Source organism: Macrotis lagotis, chromosome 3 (assembly GCF_037893015.1).
Source record: "Macrotis lagotis isolate mMagLag1 chromosome 3, bilby.v1.9.chrom.fasta, whole genome shotgun sequence".
In the NCBI taxonomy this organism is placed as follows: Eukaryota; Metazoa; Chordata; class Mammalia; order Peramelemorphia; family Peramelidae; genus Macrotis; species Macrotis lagotis.
The window spans coordinates 13,677,499-13,699,938 of NC_133660.1; the positions used below are offsets into that span (position 1 = coordinate 13,677,499).

The 22,440-nt window shown below is 34.8% G+C and overlaps 1 protein-coding gene across 1 annotated transcript in view; it reads left to right on the forward strand.

Moving 5' to 3' along the window:
- The window catches only part of LOC141517292 (putative E3 ubiquitin-protein ligase HERC6), a 69,089-nt gene that overhangs the window by 32,186 nt on the left and 14,463 nt on the right, over window positions 1–22,440 (forward strand). Inside the window, 7 exon segments of the mRNA XM_074228139.1 lie at window positions 2,523–2,712; window positions 4,989–5,143; window positions 9,168–9,275; window positions 10,266–10,376; window positions 11,725–11,850; window positions 20,231–20,299; window positions 20,301–20,375. Coding sequence (XP_074084240.1) covers window positions 2,523–2,712; window positions 4,989–5,143; window positions 9,168–9,275; window positions 10,266–10,376; window positions 11,725–11,850; window positions 20,231–20,299; window positions 20,301–20,375 — 834 coding nt within the window.

Here is a 22,440-nt window from a genome sequence, read left to right on the forward strand (position 1 = left end):
TCCCTTCCTTACTCTTTTCTACATTAGTCTAGTCTTCCTTTTATCTTCCCTTTTCTTCTCCTTCTTCAAACCCTCAAAATAGAACCAACTCACCCCCACCTGTTTTTCTTTTATAATTCCCACAATGATCTTTTAAGATAAAAATGTTCTAAAGTGACTTTGCTTTTCCCCCCCTACTAGCAAGAATATTAACACTGCATTTTATAGCCCTTTCCATTTGCTCAAATAGATTTATCTTTTTTAGGTTCCTCTGAATTCTTATATTTGTATTGTATAATCTTGTGTTTGAATTCTTGTTTTTGTATCCTACTCAGCTCTAGTATTTTCCCCCCTTAGAAATGCTTGAATGTCCTCTATTCCATTACAAATATATTGGAGGTATAGGATTATACTCACCTTTGCAATGTGTGGGGAGAGTAGGAAGCACAACATTTTCTCATCATCCTGATGAGCTAACAGTATAGAATACAGTTCTTCTGAAACTAGAAACATATTAATGTAGTTCTTCTGGAAAATCAGTTTTTTTGAATTTCTTTAAGGAAAAGTTTCTTCTTTTAGAGAATCTGCAATAATTTTTCATAGAGGTGGGTGTTTGATTTACTCATCTCTCCAGGTTTAGTTTCTGAATTAGTGCTTTATATTAAAGCTACACTTTGCCCCCTTGATATCATTTTGGTTGGGTGGTCTATCCTTTGTGGTCTTGACATAGGTTCACTGGTTTAGGTTTGGTTTTTAGCAGATCTCCATTTCTCAAGATTAGTAGCCTGTATCATGGAGATTCAGAGTGTTGGTTCTTCAGGGTCCACTCTGGCAAATCAGAATAGGATTCTAGGCACCACTAAGCTCAAGAGCTTGGGTTGTCCCAGGCTGGGCACTGTGATATTACTTTGGCCAGCATCATTATGCTGCCTATTGACTCTTCTGGGATCCCCACGGTCTCCACCGGGGATTGTCTCATGGAAGCCCACTAGTGTTGCTGTGTTTCCAGATTCTAATGCTCCTTTGGTGAAGGGATTCATTTTCCAATTTCCTATAAGCTTCTGACTGATCATTTGTACATTTATGAGTTAGAAGAAACAGCTTACTGTGATTTTTCACTGTTCTATCTTGTATAAACTTCCCATTACACTGCACTAGGTAGATTATGGGAGCTAGGCAGTCTGCCTTCCCTTCAGGTGGCCATTTTGGCAGAAGTCCAGATTCCATTTTCAGATTTAGCACATCACAATATTTTAGGTTGATTTCTAAGGGAAATAGTTGTTTTTAAAAATCATGGAGGCATTGCTTAAAGAAAAAAATGGTATTTTTTAAATTTTTGGTCCCTGTTATGTTGTCAATTTAGGGAGCGCCTAGGAGAAGAAATTCCTTCCAACTAAAGCACTCCTCTGTGATTTTTAGTCTTTGACATTTTCTGAGCACTGCTGGCTACAACTTGGCAAGGGTCACACATCTAGCATATGTCAGGGACAGGACTTGACTTCAGGTATACCTGATTAATTCCAGTTCTAAAGCCATTAGACTGAACTGCCTCTCTCTCTCTCTCTCTCTCTCTCTCTCTCTCTCTCTCTCTCTCTCTCTCTCTCTCTCTCTCTCTTATTTTAAATTTATTTATTTATTTTTGAATTTTACAATTTTCTCCCTAATCATGCTTCCTTCCCCCCACCCCCCATAGAAGACAGTCTCTTAGTTTTTAAATTGTTTCTATGCTATACATTGATCTAAATTGAATGTGTTGGGGTAGCTAGGTGGCACAGTGGATAGAGCACCAACCCTGGAGTCAGGAGTACCTGAGTTCAAATCAGACCTCAGACACTTAATAATTGCCTAGCTGTGTGACCTTGGTCAAACCACTTAACCCCATTGCCTTGCAAAACAAAAAACAAAAACAAACAAACAAATAATAAATTGAATGTGTTGAGAGAGAAATCATATCCTTAAGGGAAAAAAAATAAATATAAGAGACAGCAAAATTACATAATAAGATAATGGGGTTTTTGGTTATTTTTTAAGAATTAGAGGCAATAATCTTTGCTCTTTGTTCAAACTCCACAGTACTTTCTCTGGATACAGATGGCATTCTCCATCACAGATACTCTAAAATTGTCCCTGATTGCTGCACTGATGGAATGAGCAAGTCCATTGAGAATGATCATCAATCCCATGTTGCTGTTATGGTGTACAGTTGAACTGCCTCTCTTTATAAATAGTATAGGACACCTTTCTTTTGTATACAGAAAAAGTATATTCAGTAAAAAGTTCAGTGACAGTATTAATCAATGATGGTCGGTCAAAGATGGGAGGCTGTATTGAAAGCAAAGAAATGCAGTAGTACTCTAAGGAAATTATTAAAACAGCTAAGGTCTATAACAGTGCATGAACAATTCTATTGGAAAGACTCTGTAGTAATTTTGGATTTATAGTTTACTTTGTGTGACTTAAGTTTTCCCTGTTTCAGTCATTCTACCTTGTTATTTAGAAAACATTGTTATTTGAATATTTTCTCAATATGTTTTTGACTACAGATAACTTCATGTCTCAGAGATTACATGCTCAAGAGCCTTCCATTGGATACTCCTCATCAGGAAGCTTTATTAATTTTCCTTCTACTTCCAGAATGTCCTGTAATGCATACAAATGTGAACTGGGACTCACTAGTGGTCCCATTTGCAAAAGCTGTTTGTAAAATGAGTGACCGGTCTTCAAAAGTTCTGGGTAAGATCAGTTATATTTAGTTTGGCTTATTTTGGAGTCTTCCATAAATAAGTATTCCTATTAACCTAGACTTTAACATCAATTGTATTCTACTCATGATAAAGAATACAATTACTTTAACTTTACTAGTCTTTAAAATAATAAAAGAATCATATGAGAAAATAGTCTTCAATGAGCTTTATTAGATAATTGGATTTTATTTTTAATTCCAGGGGGATTTTGTCAGTGAAAGGTATATCATCTATAGGCTATTTATTCAACTAAAGTAAATTCAAGAAATCAGTTTGAGTACCTACTGAATGTACAGCACTATGGGAGGTGTAGGAGGATTATAGCAAAAGTTAGAATGGGATAAGTGCCTAAAAGATGTATAAATAAAATTTTTTTTTAGGGAGGATAACAAAGTTATTGACTATCAAGAAAGGCTTTGGGAATGGGTCAGCATTTTATCTTTCATGAAACAAGTATAGGATTTGGATAAGATAAATGCAGTTACAGCAGAAGTAGGAGAATAGTAGAGAGAGAAGTAATAAAGGCAAAAATTCATAAGAGAGGATCAAAGCAAAATACATTATAAATGAATCATTGAAAGGACTTGCCAAGTGGATATGAGTTATGAAAGTGAGAAACTAAATATATACTTCTGAGTCTGTGTAACAAAGGGAGTGTTGGTACCATTTATAATCTTAGCTCAATGATCTTGAAAAAAACCATGGAAAGATTTGCATCAAATAATAATGAGTGGGGGGTGGCTAGGTGGTGCAGTGGATAGAGCACCGGCCCTGGAGTCAGGAATACCTGAGTTCAAATCCGGCCTCGGACACTTAATAATTACCTAGCTGTGTGGCCTTGGGCAAGCCACTTAACCCCATTTGCCCTGCAAAAACCTAAAAAAAAATAATAATAATGAGTGAAAGGAGCAGATCCAAGAGAATGTTGTATATAGTAATAACAATATTTTTTAAAGAATTACTTTGAATGAATATTGATGTTGATGATTATAAATGTCCAAATTAACTATGAAGGACATATGAAGAAAGATACTATTTACATCCATAGAAAGAACTGATAAATAAAAATATGCATAGAATTGTTTTATACTCCCCTCTACACACACACACACACACACACACACACACACACATATATATCCATATATGTATATTCATTCATATAAGAAGAGAAGAAAAAAAGGAAAAAAGGAAATTTACATGATAACTATATGTTTAAAAAATAGCAAGTTGTAGATAATAGATTTGCAACTTTTTGTTCAATCATCTTTTCTATTATACTATGTTATACGCTTATTTAATTTCATAAATCAAAAATTAAATACAATTTTAAAATAATATTAGCTGATAGTAATGCAGCTTTTAAAATATTTAAAAAGATTTGCGAGTGCTTTATATGCAATTAAATTATTTGGTCCCCATATCAGTCCTATGATGTAGGTAACTCCAAGTTTTATGATCCTCTTTTGTAAACTTTGATTCTGAAAATTTGTGGTTTTTAAATTTAGGAGCTAGTAAATATAGAAGGTAGAACAAGTTCAGGACTCTCCCATAACATTCCATTCAAAGAAATAAGGAAATTAGGAAGAAGAGCTGATGTGAAGGTGTTGGTGATGAATTCAGTTGAATAGTATAAGTTTGAGATGTGAGGGCACCAAGGTAGAGATAATCCAACAATAAGTTGGAAATACTGGACTGATTTTGGGAGATGCTGGGGTTTGAATAAACTTTGAGAGTTATCCATGTAGCTTAGAGAGTTGAGACAGTGGCAAGAATAAGATTATTGTGAGATACAGGAAAGAATCATGAGGAAAACCTTCTTTTATGGAGAAAAGAAGTTAATGAAGGAGCAGATTAACCAGTAACAGGGAGCCAGGCTGGTATTAGATCATGGAGCAAAAGAAGAAGAGGAGGCAGGGATATGATAAGCTCGGAGAAGTGACCAGAGTGCTGGCCTCCCAGTCAAAATGATCTGAATTTGAATCTTGTCACCAGACACTTATTAGCTCTGTGAACCTGGACAAGTCACAACCTCAATTTTCTCACATGTTAAAGTAGAATAATAATAGCAAAGAGTTTTTAGAAAGTCAAAAAAGAGAGTAAGTAAAATTTGATGGAAATCTTAAAGTATTTTATAAAGGCTATATTTATGTAGAATATATAGGAATATTTATATACATATATTTATGTCATGTGTATATGTATGAATGTATGCAAATATATACATGTGTGTATATAAATAAAAGTGACCTTTACATTCTTCAGAGAAATGTTGGGCATCATTGGAGGAATCCTCTTTCAACTCATTGATTCAGATGCTCAAACAAACCATCTGCTTTCAATTACAATCTTGGCATGACAGTGATCAGGACCATTCCAATACCAAAGCTCTCCTTGGAATGCTGAAAAAGCTTCACAGGGTAAGGTACACTGTAAGACTAGCACAAGGTAGGGGGAAGAAGGTGAATAGATCCAATATATTCTATGGTTAACAAATTCTCCTTTATTTCTTTCCCAATTCCTATTTTTTCAGAGTTGCCAACAGCCTAGACAAAAACTCTCTTTTCTATATCCACTCCCCATTTTCTTACACCCATCAACCTCAGCCCTGTTTCTCCTAAGAACCAATTTGGTTCCATACAGTTCTAATATTATGCTTTCTTGAAACCCCATTGTGTTGCTGACAAATTTCCCTTCTTCCTAGACCTAGATCTTTTCTTCTTAATGTTCCATTCATTTGTTGCATTCACAGAAGACAGTTACATCGAGGCATTATTATGTCCTACTCTCTGTGATTCCATGGACCAAAGCATCCCAGGATCCTTTAGTCTCCACTTTCTCTCAAAGTTGTCCAAATTCATGTTCATTCTTTCACAGAAGCCTGAGATAAAGCATTATACCTGGCCATCCTCTTCAGTGTAAGAATAGATTGATCCTGATCCAGGGGATAGGGTCTATATTGCCAACTACTAAAGGATTTCTCTGGCCTGATACCAAGTCCTTCTTAGTGGCAAGTCCTCTCTAGTGGCACTAAAGAGTGAAATAAGATTCTTTTTTGCACATCTGCCATCCCAGAGTCCCTGGAAAAATGACTCAAAGCTTAGAATTTTTCTTTTTTAATGTATAAGATCTCACCAAAAGTATGATTGGAGAGGTAATTGATATACAGTAATAGAACAAGTGTAGGACTTTCTCCACATAAAATTTATGCTTAAAACAGAGTGATAAGTGCTTCTTGACAAAGATTTATATCATCCATCATCCTTTAACTCATATATATGTGTATATATAATATATATATATATATATATATATATATATATATATATATATATATATATATTCCTGGGAGATTAAGTCTTAAAACATTAAGATAGTGAAAGTCCCAAATATACATTGCACCTTCCTCTCCCTAAAGGTCCATGTCTTCTAACCAGTCTGGTCAAAATATAGTCCTCTGATCAGGTCACACTGGAGAAGGGAAAAAGAGAAGGAGAAAGTTGTTTCTCCTTTGAAAGTCTCTCTGACCAAGGGTCCCAGTAAGGGAATTGCTTTGCCATTCATTGCAAGCCCTTTAGCAATGACCCACTTGAATCTCTCACTAGACATGTTTAGAGGAGCTTAGTTTCTCTCCATGGGATGGCCCCTAAAGGCCCATGTCCACATGTAGTCAATATACCATTGCCATTACTAAATGTACTTTCTTATACCCTGGATCAAAAGGAAGGAAAAGTGTTCTCTCTGGTCTTCATTGCCACTTCTAGACCTTTCCTCTGACACCGTCACTCAGAAAGTTTATGTTGTAAACAATTTTTCCAAATTTCAGATCTCTTTCCCAGGTAGTTTGAGTGAGGCAGTCATAGGCTAAGGTCAAAGTATTGAGTATTGAAATTTAGAGCTGGAATGTAGGACCCTTGTCTTACTCAAGGCCTTGGGATAGGGTCTTTGAGAAGTACTTATGCCTATATCCAAAAATAAAGGGGCTTACTTCTCTGATCAAGGAAGGTTGTGAAGCATGGCCCCAGCTTGTAATCAGTTCGTAGTATTAGAGGTCCTTCAGGGGCTATCACATGATACATTCTTCCTTAGAGGAACAAGGAAAAGGAAGGGAAATAATCCCTTAGCTTTGCTGGAGGACTTTGCTTTCCCCCATTCCTCCCCCTTTCTTTTCCCTCAAAGTTTTATACTTCAAGACTTCTTGAATTTTCCATTGAATCGGACCCCCAGGATCAGATTAATATATAAATAATACATATATAAAATATAAATGGAGAGATCCTTCTTTGGCACAAAGGAGTTATTTCAGGAAGAGAATAGAGAATTTGACAAAAGATCAAGATGGCTATCAAAGTCTCCAAATATGAGGGCAGATTTGAAATGGAGGGAAAGATTGAAAATCAGGTGCTATGAGAAAGGATAGAGAGTGGCAACTTCAGACACTTAATAGATGTATGACCTTGGGTAAGTCACTCAACCCTGATTGCTCCTGTGGAAGTGGGGGGGGAGAGGAAGGAGAGAGAGATTGAGAGAGAGAGGGGAGGAGGGGAGGGGAGAGAGTGGCAAGGGTACTATCACCCTCCCAGTTACACAGGCTCACAACCTTAAATATCATTCTCTAGTCCTCAGGCTCTCTCACTCCCTCTCAAATCCATTCCAAATATTGTCTATCTCCCAAACATCTCTACTATACACCCCCTCCTCTCCTGTGACACTACCTCCTCTCTGGTGCAGGTTCTCATCACCTAACACTTCACACTGGTTGTATCCCTGCTTCAGATCTCTCCCCACTCTCATCTATCTTCCATTTAATTGATTGTCCTACTATTATGGAAATATGTTTTCCATGAATTTCACAAGTATAACATATACAAAAATTGCTTGCCATCTTAGGCAGGGTGGAGGGAAAGGAGAGAGAGAGAGAGGGAGAGAGAGAGAGACAGAGAGAGAGAGAGAGAGAGAGAGAGAGAAAGAGAGAGAGAGAGAACTTGGAACTCAAAATTTTATATAAAAAATAAATGTTAAAAATGTCTTTACGTGTAATTGAAAAAAAACATACTGTTTTAAAAAACGGATTGTCCTAAAACAATTGAGATTGTGATTCCGTACTCAATAAACTCCAGTGGCTCCTCACTGCTTCCAAGATCAAATATAAAATCTTCTGTTTGACTTTTAAAACTTTTCTCAATCTGTCCCCTTCCCACTTTTTGGGCTTTTTGTACTTTACTTACCTCCACATAATCTATGATGCATCAGCACTAGCCTCCTTGCTAGTTCTTGCACATCTCCCAACTCTCCCCCACTGAAGAAACATCACTATGTTTATTGGAATCTCCAAGTATTAGGGCAGCATTAGAATAGATGGGAAGATTGTAAGCCAAGTGCTAAGCTTTTTGAGAAAGGATGAAGAATTCTCCATCTCCCAGCTTCATATCTTTTGACCAACTGAGTTCTATTCCTGGGTTTCTCTCCCTCCTGGCTTTCCTGGCTGCTTTAAATCTCAGTCATTATCTCATCTTTAGCAAGAAGCTTTCCTCAGTTTCTCTAGTCCCTTTCTTCTAAGGTTTCTTCCAATTTACCCCATATTTATTTTGTTTGCTTGCCTGTTAACATAGTCTCCTTTATTCAAATGTGAGATTTTTTTTAGGCCGGTATTGGTTATTACCTTTCTTTGTATTTCCAGGGTTTAGCATGATGCTTGGCCCAAAGTAAGTTCTTAATAAATGTTTATTTACTTGATTTAGAGTTGTAAGAAGTGGGTTCAAATTTGGTCTCTATCATATACTACATTTGTGACACTGGGCTAATTAGTTAAATTCTCTGGACCTTAGTTTCTCATTTATATCATTAGATGGGTTATAATATTTATATGCACATATAAAATTTATAGGAATTCAAATCCTGAGTACCACTTCCTATCTGCATGAATTTGGATACTTCTTTTCAAACCTCAGACTCTCAGTGTCCTCATGAAAAAATTGAGAGGGCTGGCTGACCACTAATTGTTTTGATCCAGTGACATAGGTATAAGTAAATAGAAAATTACAGGAGACTAGTCTGAATCCACACTTCCTCCTGGTGTCCCAGAAAGTGCCTGTAAGTGCCCTAGGCTAAGGGGTGCAAATCTGAATGGAGATGTCAGAAAGATACATGTGTTGCTTAGTGTCACTGAGTGGGGTTTCGTCCCCTTTTTACATCTTTGTTATAAGGGATGACTGTCTAATTAGGAGAGGGAGAAGGGATAAATGAATGTGATAAAAGAATAAAAGGCATCAGTAATGATATTGAAAAATAAACCTAGTGGGTTAGTTCTTTTTTAGTTTGCTCTTTTACTATAGTCATTAATTAATATAATTTAACAATAAATAATATTTCATATCTATTAAAATAGATTATACTGTTTATTGATATAAAAATATGCTTATAAGAAACCATGTTCTGTTTAAGGTGAACAAGAAGGTTAAATATAAAGTTCCAGAGACTACATTCTACATCAATGAACTCCTACATTATGTAGATTTCCAGATGGACCTAAGAAGATTCAAAATGCATCCTGTGAGTATCTCATGATTAGTATAATAGCCCCTTTAGTTCACATTACTCTATGGATTTGAACTTTTAAAGGTACAATTATCCTATTATGCTATTAGATTCTTGCCTTTGATAAGCCAAGGTTGAAACATTTCTTGGATTCATTATTGAATCAATAAATACAAATATACATTAAAAGGACTCATTTGTTTACCATATATATATATATGTATATATATATATATATATATATATATATATATATATATATATATATATATATATATATACATATATACTGTCTTCTTAGAAGCATTTCCAGGTTTTGAAAGTATTGATAACAGGAATTTTTTAACCATTTTTGTGTAATTTTGAACTTCCAGTAAAGTCTGTGGACTTCTCAGAATGTTTTTATTTTATTTTAATTTATTTATTTTTAATTTATGGACTAAAATAAGAATTTCTATAACACTGTAATAAAAAAAGATGATTGTAAATCTATTATGTTCAACTTGCTATTCCTTTTAAATATATAATAAAGTTATCAAATAAATTTCTTTTTTTATTACTTCCCCTCCCCAGCCCTAGAGATAGTTATAATTAGACACAAATAGGGGTGTGTTTTTATGTATATATATATATATATATATATATATAGTTAGATAGATATATGTATACATGTATTTATTTGTATTAATACACATATATATAAATGTAAAATTATTTTATACATACTTCTATTATCAATTCTTTCTCTGGATGTATATATATAAAATCTTTGTTCGCATGTCCTTTATAGATCGTTTTAAATGCATAAAATACATTATTTAGAATTACAGAGTAAACCAATCATATCAAAATATAGTATAAAACAAAATCATGGATCATGGATTAAGAACCCCTGACTTAGAAGATAACCCAAAAATACTTAGGGGACAGACAAGATAGGATAATAGAGTGGGGCTTCTCATTTTTCAAATGCTTATGAATACTGATATTTTTCTTTAATTATAGGAGTCTTCAGATGGAACCAACAATCCTGTCATATTTGCTCACTTTCCTTTTATCTTTAATCTGCCTTCCAAAATTAGAATACTGGATGAAAATTCAGTTTTAACAAAGGTAGTATGTATGTATGTCCATTTGCTTCACTATCATCACCAATATGTGTTCTAGATTAAATAACTATAGAATATTCAAGGAGTAAATCTTAATTTATATATTTATATGTTAAAGAAGACAAGCTGGACTAATTATTATGCAAGAAAGAAGAGCAGAAATAGGAATATTCATATAAACACAATTCATATTATTGTATATGGATGGGAAAGAATTGGTATATTTTTTAGGAGTGACAGATATGAACTGAAAATAAAATCTAATTGATTTTGTAAAAAAACAGTGATTAGGTATATCTCTCCTAAAACTGATATGTTTGAGAGTTGAAGCTTTAAAAAGACTTATGAATTTCCTTCTAGAGCCCCTTGATCTGGGATGCCCTGATCACTACAGATTGATACTTCTCCTGCCATCCTGCTCCCTAAGGCTTCCAAGCCCTCCACCCTAGGGCTTTCTCAAGAGAGCCATCTGCTCTTACCACCTCGGAATATAGACCCTTACAAGCTATATGTTTCCCCTCTATAGTCATACTGGTATTTGCTTTGCTAAAAGGGTCCCCTTTCCAGTTTTTAATAGGTTTCTGGCTGGCCTTTTGAGCATTTATTGGCTTTCTTGATCATTATTTAATCTGGTGTGAATCTGAGAATTTTGCTGGAGTAGGAATGGGGAAGCTGGGCAACCTACCCCCTATTCAGGCAGCTTTCATGGCAGGATGTCCTAATAAGAATGGTATCAGTGCCTTTGGACATTGCATTGGGAAGGATCTTAGGCTATTACTCTCACTATACCTTCAAACTAAATTATATCTATAATGGTTTGAAGTCTAGAAAACCTATATTAACAAAAAAAGATTTACTGCTTTATTCATTGGTATTTTTGTTACAATAAGAGAATTTAAGGGAAAAAACCAACAGTTTAGAAATAGAGGGATTATTTTGATGGGTCACTAACATATTGAACTTACAACCAAATTTTCATAAAGAGGCACTAGAAATTTTTAGTCTCTTAGGATGTTTTGAAAATTACTAGAAATAATTACCCTGCATTTGAGTAACCAGACTTTATCTTGAAATTCTTATTTACCATGGGGCCTAACATAACCTTTAGACAGCCACCATGGTGGAATATTCTCAAATTTTACTGAATGCCAATTCTTCTCTGTGCTATTTTTGTTACTCAACAATAAATACAAAATAATATATTTCATTTTACTTTCTCTTAAATGGTTGGAAACAGAGTAGCCATGACCATAATATATTAACTAATGCATTACAATGTTGAAGCCTTTCCTAGGAGTTGTAATTGATAAAAAGAAAAATGAAGGAAAATATTTGTTTTTTCTTGGATTGCTCAGTTTTTACCAAGTGAATTAGACACACCACCTCAACTTCATCTCAAAGTCAGACGGCGTCATCTTGTTGAGGATACCCTTCGACAACTGAATCAAATTGTGGACAGTGACTTTAAGAAAGACTTGTTGGTAAAGTATACCTTCTCACCATGGTTTAAGCTGGTGGAAAATTTCCAGATTGCATGATTTATCTTGGCATTCTAGAAACCATTTCTTTTTTTCTTTCTTTTTTTTTTTAGGTTTTTGCAAGGCATTGGGGTTAAGTGGCTTGCCCAAGGCCAGAAACCATTTCTACCCACTATTCTTAACCTTGTAGATTCTCAGTCTTGAGGTTTTCCTATTTTTTTTTCATTTCCTCTCAGTTTCAGATGACAATTATCACCAGGAGTGCGTTTTTAAGAAACCCTAATAAGAACAAAGGGAAATTTCAATTTGCCCGATTTCTAACCTGTGAGCAAAGTCCAGTTTGAGTCTTTTGCATAATTATTTCCTCGGATCTAGAATTAGACAGGATTGGGTAAGATTGAGAGGGTTCTTTTTATTCTAAGACAGAACCCAAGCTTATTTTCAGGAACATATAGCTTTAGTACTCTATTCTGGAGTAGAGGAGTGATCATTGTCTAAAAAGCCCCCAAACCCTTTAATCCTGGCTGCCTTAGAGATGGTGACCTTACCACCTTGTGCTCTTTTTTTTTAAGGTTTTTGCAAAGCAAATGGGGTTAAGTGGCTTGCCCAAGGCCACACAGCTAGGTAATTATTAAGTGTCTGAGGTCGGATTTGAACTCAGGTACTCCTGACTCCAGGGCTGGTGCTCTATCCATTGTGCAACCTAGCCAATCTTGTGCTCTTGCAAAACTAAATGCCAAGAACAATCATGATGATATACATCCTTCAGCAAGCATTGACTAAATATATACTCTACTATAATTCCTATTATCTCTCTAATCTTGAGTCTTCCCTCTCTTCCTAATTTTCTAGTCTTTCCCTAGGGCCCTCATAGACCCCTGTTGCCTATAAACACACCAATACTTATTCTTCCTTCTTAAAAAACTCTCAGCTAGTCTTATCTCTATTTTTCTAGACCTCTTCTTCCCTTTTCCATTAAACTCTCTCAGGAAGTCACCTGTACTAGGGGTCTCCACTTCCCATTCTCTTCTAAACTGTCTAAAATCTGATTTCTGAGGTCATCATTCAATTGAAACTGATCTTCTGATAATAGCCTTTTATCAAACCTCATCTATCTTACAAGAATTCCCTTCAAACTTTAATAGTATTACCCTTTCCTTAAGTATACCCTCTCTAGCTTTTTTTCCTTTAGAAAACATGACTGTTTCCCTTGATTCTTTCTCTTGATTCTCTTGATTCTTCTCCCATAACTCTCCCATAAATTAGGACATGGATTAATTATGGATGAAATGCTATCTAATTATGATGGAATACTGCTGTGCTGAATTTTTAAAAAATATTTTATTTATTTGTTTTTCCAACTACCTGCAATGATAGTTTTTACCAATAATTTTTTGCAAGGTATTGAGTTTCACATTTTTCTCCCTCCCTCCTTTCCCCTCTTCCCTTCCCCCTGGCCCATATTGATCTTGTTGTAAGAGGAAAATCATGTCCAAAAGAAAACAAGAAAACATTAGAAAGAAAAAAATGACATAATAAATAAGACAACTTTTAAAATTGAAGATAATAAGCTTTGGTCTTCATTTAAACTCTAGAGTTCCTTCTCTGGATATGGATGGCATTTTCCATCATAAGTCTTTTTAGGATTGTCTTAATTATTGTGCTGTTGAAATGAATGAGTCCATCATGGTTGTTTATTACCTCCATGTTGCTTTTATGTGTATAATGTTCTTCTGGTTCTGCTCATTTCACTCTGCATCAGTTTATGCAGGTCTTTCCAGGCTTTTCTGAATATTGTCCTGAATTTTTACCATTGTAATGACCAATCAGGATTCCAGAGAGTTAATGAGTGTATGTGCTACCCATTTTGATAAAGAGGTGAAGGATACAGAGTGTAAAATGAGACTAAATTTTTCTTAGATATGACCAGTGTAGACATTTGTTTTGATTGACTACATGTTTATAATGGTCTTTTCCCCCTTGATTTGGGCCTGTAGTTAGGGTGAGAAGATGGAAAAGTACATCGTGGTTAATAGAAATAAAATATTTTTTAAAAACATGGTTACTTGGGTGAAGGAAAGCCTTGCTGGATAGGTGGCTTGCCTACCAAGGAAGAAAGGTAAATTCCAACTCTGTCAAATCTTGTGATTTCCTCTGGTCTGAAAAATCACTGGACCTGACTTTTTTTGGGAAACTGAATTTGGAATAGGAATTCTTCTGATACCAGAAAGAAGAGGAACTTCCAAACTTGCTCTTTTTGAGTAGTTAAAAGAGTCTCATAGTTCCGAAGAAGTCATCTAAGGCAGCTCATATTTGGACAAGAATTCCTCCAACATTTCAAAGAAGTTCCTAGAGTTGAAGGACTTTTGAGATTCAAAGAAGACCAACTATCTCTTGTATAACTGCTCCAACAATCCCCAAAGGCTTCTCTCTTCATTGAAATCCAGTGAGAAATTGCATTTCAGTGACTTCTGTCTGAGAACTGACCCTTTTCTCCTCCCCCCCCCCCACAAATCATCCAGGTAATTTTTTTTCCATTATAAAAACCCACCAGAAGAATACTGTGGTGATAGGTACTCACAGATATACCAAGACAACCCAGGTTCAGGAACTCTGAGACCTGGAAGAAGTCCAATAGTATTTAACTTACAAACCTCAAAGATCCAAACAGTTCCAATAATCACAGAATGTGGAAGTCAGTGCAAGAACCCAAGGGATTAAAGGCAAGACCCTTCTTGGCTAGTCAACCCACCCAGAAGCAATATGTTAGGGGACATAATAGGACCCTAACACAAAACCCCAATTCAGAAATTAAATCTGGAGAAATACATACACCAAAGATGAAAACAACAACCAGTATCAAACCTAAAAATATCCCAGAAGAAGGAAGCAATTCTACAGTAAAGGAAGAAATGGATTTTCCTCAAGGACTTCAGGCATTCCTAGAAACAAATGAAGCAAGACATAAAGAATGAAATAAAATATCTAGAAGAAAGAATTGGAAGTACAATAAACAACTTAAAAGAGAAAGTGGTAGACATCAATGAAGAAATTGAGTCAATGAAAAGAAGAATAGATCAAATAGAATTCAATGACTCCAGGAGACAGCAAGAAATGGTAGAACAATGTGAAAAGACTGAAAAACTTGAAGAAGAAAATGTGAAATATCTGGTATCTAAAACCACTGACTTGGAGAATTGGTCACAAAGAGATAATATAAAAATAATTGGTCTCCCTGAAAATATTGATATAATCGAAAGCTTGGATACTATATTTCAAGAAATCATAAGTGAGAACTGCCCACGTTTGTTAGGACCAGAAGGTAGAATAGATATAGAAAGAATTCATAGGTCACCTCCTCTAATAAATCCCCTATAAAGACACCTAGGAATGTCATAGCAAAACTTATGGATCCCCTTGTTAAAGAGAAAATATTACAAGAATCTAAAAGCAAGCAGTTCAAATATCAAGGAGTGACAGTCAGGATCACGCAAGACTTTGCAGCTTCCACTATAAATGAGAGGAAATCTTGGAATAAAATATTTAGAAAGGCAAAAGACATGGGCTTAAAGCCAAGAATAAAATACCCTGCAAAACTGGGTATAATGATACATGGGGAAAAAATGGATATTTAATACAGTAGAAGATTTTGAAGATTTTTTTATGGAAAGACCAGATCTGAGTAGGAAATTTGGAATAGAATCAGAAGAGGTCAGTGAAATCTAGAAAGGTAAATTTATTGGAAAAAATTGGGATTTGTGTGATATAATGGTAGCATTTTAAATGGGTGAGTGGGAAGAAAGTTTGTTAACATTTCTGAAAATAATTATGGTGGAGTATATTTTAAATTCATGGGTAATAATGGAAATATTTCTTGTTTCCAAAGGGGGGAAAATTAAATTTAACTAGAATCTTGGTTATTTTAGATAGCTTGAGACAATTGGAAAGTGCATGAATTAAATAATGTGCGAATATAATGGAATATTTCACCACAGAAAAGGCTGAGAGGTCTTCTTAGAATCCTGGGTCATGTGAACTGATGCATAATGAAATAAGCAAAATCAAAATTTAAAGATATTACCAACAATGCAGAAAACTTTCAAACTAAAGAACAGAACTAAACAAGGCTTCAGAAGACCTGACCTTGAGGAAATTATCTTCAGGCAAAAGGGATGGACACAAGATGAAAAAAGTAGCCAATGATTTTGAGACATGCTTAGTCTGGATTAATTTTGATTGTTTTACAACTCAACCCCACTGAAGTCCTTTTTTGTTTTTTCATTTAGAAATAGAAAGGGCAAAGAGAAACTTCTAAAATGTAATAATTGTAATAATCTCTACAAGGCTTGTAACATTTAAATTCAAAAATTCAACTAGAAATTTAAAGGAGAGCAGCTTTGAATTGCAGGTACAGAATTAAATAGATAGCAGTATGGGGAATGTTTTATGTCTGGAAAGTGGTGTTTAAATTTAGCAATAAAGAAAACTGTTTTGGAATAAAAAAAAACAAAAAAAACCATGGTTACCAAGGATCCCTTAGTTTTCAAATCTAATGACCTTTTGTCACTTTTCATTCTTCTTGGCCTCTCTAAAACCTTTTATACTGTCAATCCCCCTCTTCTCCTTGATAACATCTTTGATCATCTTTGACTAGAAAGACTAATAGTAGTAGATATCCTCTTCTTTCAAGGTTTCTTTGACTTTATTCTCTCCTGGTTCTCCTTGTACCTATCTGACCATTGCTCAGTATTCTCTGCTGAATCTTCATTTGGGTCATCCCCAGTAAAGGTGGTGTCCACCAGGACTAAGCCTCTTCTCTTATTCTCCAGTTCTATTTCACTTGATGATGCCTTGAATTCCTTTACTATCTTTGTGTCAATTATTCTAATAGCTTACCCACCTTTAACCTCTCTACTGACCAATAGTCTTGCATCTCAAACTATCCTGGATGTCCTGTAGACAGCTTAAACTCATTATGTCCCAAAACTCAATTCATTCTCTTTTTTCCCCAAACCCTTCCCTCTTTCTAACTTTCCTATTATTGTCAACATACTCTTAGTTTCCCAGGCTCACAAGTGAGATTTCATTCCCTATTTCTCAGTGTCTTTCACCCTCCCTCAGCCATTTTTTTCCCCAAGACCTGTTGGCATTTTTCAAACGCACCCCTTTCTTTCCTCTGACACTACCACTACCTCATTCCTGGGCTATTACAGTAGTCTGTTGGTTGCTCTCCCTGTTTCAAACCTCTCCCATTCTAATCCATCCTCCACTCAACTATTAAATTAATCTTCCTAAAACCACACCTTTAATAAATTTTTCAAAAGTATTCTCTGTTGAATCTTCACCTAGGTCATGTCTGTGATAATTTTCAAAGAATCTGTTGCTTAAAATTTTCTATCTCTTGTTCTAATTCTTTTTATCTTTTGAAAAATTTAAGTTCATTAAAAAGTCTTACCTTATTTCATCCAGGAATTGTACTTAAACTTGTGTCCTAATTGTGTTTTTCTTAAAATTTTACTTTTGATATTTTTTCTTATCAATCTCTTTTTCTGATTTTGTATCTTAGGTGACCCCATCACTATAGTTGCTCTTTTTGGAAGGATTTTTTGCTTGGTTTTTTTTTTTTAATCTTCCAACCTTAGTCCTGGAATTGGGGAATTTGTATTTAGATGAGGCTCTGTGAACTTCAGGGGAGAGGGGTAATATCTGGATCTTTTACAGTCCTGATCTATATCCTATGAGATCCTGCTACTGTCTTTGGTATTAATTGCTCTTTTCTTTAAGCATCTCCAGGGTGGTTAAGGATAGGGATCGAAAAACCTTGCACTCTAAGTGGTCTAATTTGGGTCAAAAGCTGATCTTTGCCTTTTCATTCTGAGCTTTGAAACTCCTGACTCCAGTTTGGAGGAAACAAACTGTAGATTGATCTGATTCCCCTTTCTTGGTTATTTGGACCAAATTGAGTGCTGAATTGAGTGCTCCAAGGTCTGAGCCTTATTCTTGCTATTTGTTTCTGTTTCTGTTCCTTTTCCAGTACAGTCTTTAGCCCCCAGTTGTTCTTTGACTAGTCACAACTATAAGGTCATTCACCTCCAATCCCACCTTCAGTTCACAATAAATTTATGATCTGGTTCTTGAGCAGGAGTGATGGAGCTAACAGATTGCTTTTGTTGTAGCCCTTAGGTCCCTCTCTCCACTATTTGGGACTGCCTCTATTCTAAGTCCAATTCAGTCCATGCATCGGACCTCTACTATCCTCAGTTCTCTGTCTTCCTCTTTACAGTGACCTAGTCTGGAAAAAAGACTTACTGTGATTTTTCTTCGGATTTCCTGAACATGACTCAGGAGAATTGAGCTGTTCTACTTTCTCCTACTCCACCTTTGCTAATGTCCTGCATTCTTTCTTTTCATAAATGGCCTTCTGCCATGTCTAACAGTAGAATCCCTGGGTCAAAGGATAAACAAACATTTTAGCCATTATATTTGTGAAATTCCAAATTGCTTTTCAAAATGATTTTTTACAGCTCCAACAAAAAGATATTGGAGAGCATAACCCCACAAAAGAATTCTCATCTTTTGTAATCTTCTGCCAATTTGCTCAATGTGAGGTGAAACAAAATTATTTTAATTTGTATTTCTCTAACTTTTGGTCATTTGGAGTATTCTTTAATAAGTTAATAATTTGCTGCTTCTCATTGGTGAACTGTGTTTTTATATTTTTAAAATAAATAACACCTTTAGAATTGTTTTTGGTCTTGTAATTTTATTAGTTTCTATAGCAAGCTATAGATATCTGAGATAGCATATCTGAGAAATGTGATAGAAAGTTGGTTTTCCCATTAAACTGCTTCCCTACCTATCCTAGATGCATTAACTAAGTTTGTAGATCTGCCATATCACCTTACAATTAAATAAATTCCACTAAATTCTTATGAACTCATATCTTATATAATCAGTATAACATAATCAAAGATGGAGCTGAACATTATCATCAAAGCAGAAATGCAGTAGCTCTAAAGAAATGGGAGATGTACAAATTTAGACATGTCTCGAATTTAAATATTCATATGGGATTATTTGTACCCGACCAGTGGTAGAGCCTTCTGATCTCATATTGATTTGATCAGACACAGTTAGACACATTGTACCTTGACCCCAGCCTAGTGATGTCTTTTTGGTCTTCTTTTAGAACCAAGTATAACAACCCACCAATCCTGCTATACTGTTTCTTGATGTTCCTTCCATATCTCTCTGCTGAGTACCTTTTTTTTCCTAGTAGTTCCCCAAGCCTGGAATGCTGCCCCCCTTTACATTTGCCTTTTAATTTCCATCAAGATCCATCTCAAGGAAGCTTTGGGAATCTTTCCTCAAGTCCTATTTCTCTAAGATTACTTTCTAGTTACTTAGATTACTTACCAGAACTTAAATGTACATAGTTAGTTATATGTTGACTCTCCCATTAATATGTGACTCTCAATGGACACAAGCAATATTTTTACCCTTCTTTGTATCTCCAGAGCTTAGCAAAGTACCTAACCATTAATAAACACTTCTTGATGGGGTGAAGGAAAAAGGACTGATATGACAAGCACTATGCTTGTCAATGGGGATTGAAAGACAAAAAATTAAATAATCCTTACCTTTAAGAAGCTTTTATTTTATAAAGCAAGATAACACATGGTACAGATGATATTCTCCAAAATCTATGAGAAAAAGGAGAACATTTTCCATTGAAGGTATTATTTGTGGAATTATCTGCCTATTCTGATTTAGTAAAAACCTAATCTAATCCACAGAGTATCAAAACATAACTTTTAAAATATTTTATTGGATTATGCAGCTATATGTTTTATGCCTTCTTATGTTACATTATATTTTTATCCTAATTTATTAAATATGAAAAGTAAATTAGTAATCAAAATCTACAATTCAACTAGAACTCAATGGCATTCAATTATTTTTAAGTGTAGGCATAAGATGATTTCTATTTGAGAGTACAGACTACATTGAAAAGTTTAAAATCAGGGATACTTCTATAATATCCTCTTCACTTGGGGAAATGTGGCTCAAAATGATGCTATTACTTTTGTTAAGAAGAGTTTTTTGGTAGTATTATGTTCTGGTCATCATTTAACAGCTGATACAGAGATGGAACAAGTGAAGGTGGAGCTTCATAAAAAACCAAAAAGATACACTCTAATAAAGAACTTTTCCAGTTCTCTATTTGTAATCTCATTATAATCTTTTCAAGATACGTGAATACTTAACTACATGACAATAGAGAATCATTTACAGTAAGACTTTATTAGATGCTAAATAATATTGCAAAAGGCATAAGTCATTTATGTACTTGAAGGTAGTTCTAATCATTTTATTTCCATAGGTTTCATTTATTGGAGAAACGAATCCTGAATTTGGAGGAGTCAGGAAAGAATTTTTCTATTGTGTGTTTAAAGGAAATGATCCAACCAGAATATGAGATGTTTATATATTCTGAAAAATCTTCCCTAATGTGGTTTCCTGCCAATGTAAGTTTTAATTTCTTTGTTTCTGGGCATTTAGGAGAGAAAAAAATTGGCCCTTTAAATTATATTTTTAGCACTCATTCACATTAATATCTAGCTATTCTGTCTTGCAATCCAGTTTTATTGCCACTGTTTATCATTTCTCCTCAGTCTGATTACTGCAGAAATTGAGAGAGATTGACCAAAGAAGAGAGTATCTTTCTCCCTTCCTACTGTTCCCCAAATAGTGGCGATCAGTTTCCCTGACCTGTACTTTCTTTTTTCGTAATACATTTTATTTCTTTAAATATTTTCCAATTGAATTTAAAATTTTTTTAACATTTTTTTTAAATTTTGAGGTCCAGATTCTTTCCTTCCCTCTTACCTCTTAGCTACTCCTGAGAAGGCAAGCAATATGATATTGGTTATAAAAAAGAAGTCACATAAAACATATTCCAATTTCAATGAATGTGAAATCCCATTCATGTAATTATATGAATATATGATACAAAATATAACATCCACGCATATTCCACATCTTCCCATGAATCCTGCATAAGAGCTCCAACTAACCTTCTGGGAAATCCATTTTAAGTTTCTTTTTTTTTTTTGACCCGTACTTTTCTTTTCAAACATAGCTGTCTTGTGGTTGGAATGACAAACACACACACACACACGCACATGCACACACACACACACACACACACACACACACACACACACACACACATATTTTTGTCTTTTGATCCTAGTATGTATAGTTAAATTTTCATTTGCCTGCTTTTCTATAGTAACATGACTTCATCACAATTTAGTTTTCCAAAAGAAATCATAGAATCACAGAATATGAGAAGGGTCCAGCCTCCATAAGGAAGGAATCCCCACCATGGTCTATGCAACATATGGTTGTCTACCTTTGCCTAAAGACTTCTAAGAAAGAGAACCTAATTACATTGAGGCAATTCATTCCATTTTTGGATTAGTTCTGGTTATTAGGAAGTTTGTCTGACTTTAAGCCTAAATTTACCTCTATGACATTTCCACCCACTGCTCTTAGTTCTGCCCTCTGAGGCCAAATGGAGCCAGTTTAATCTCTTTTCCACAAGATATTCTTTCAAATACTGAAAAACAGCTAATATGTTCCCCCACCCTCAAGTTTTCTCTTTTCCAGACCAAAAAAACCCCAGCTTCTTGAACTAATCTTCACAAAACATGAACTTGCAGCCCTTCACCATCCTGACTGATCTCCTCTAGATATTCTCCAACTTGATAATGTATTTCTTAATTTGTACCACCCAGAACTGACCACAATACTTCTCATAGGTCTAAAAAGAGTATGGGGAAATTATAGCCCTCCTATTCTCCAATTATATGCAAAGGTAGTTTTTACCATTCATTCATTTCCAAGCTTATTAGTTATACATTTTCCTAACACCCTTCCTTCCTTCCCCCCTCCCCATGGTAGTGAAAAATCTGATAACAATAATGTTAACATAATCTCACCTTTCTGTTCACAAAAGCTCTGTGTTAATGCAATACAGGATTGAGCCTGTCTTATTTTCTTATGTCTGTTCTCTAAATTTGAAGGAAAAATCAAGGTTAAGTAGGAACATTTTAGTTAAAATATAAATTTTAGTATTATTTGATTTTTCATAATTGAAATAAACAGTAACTCAGTGCCATCAACAGAATTCCTTGAACCAAAAATATTGGCATGAAAATACTTTTGTGTTTGAATATATAGACAAATAATCACTTGGTCTCCAGCTCATTTTTTTTTGTAATTTGTAACTTAATTTTAAACAATGTTACCTAAACCAAATACGTATAATAACATTTTCAAAAGTCATTTTGAAATGTTTTCAAAGGCATTTACTTGTTCATAATTGTCGAGTCCGGAGGAGGGAACCCAGGCCGACATCAATATGATGCATAAGCTGGTTCGTTTATTGATCACAGGATACATACTTTTATACTCTACATTTACGTAACCAATTACATAAGCGTTTTAGCAAGCATTTTTTCACATGCATACCTTGTGTATGTCTTAGTTTTGAGAACCAAACAGTGTTCTGCTAAACAGAGAGAA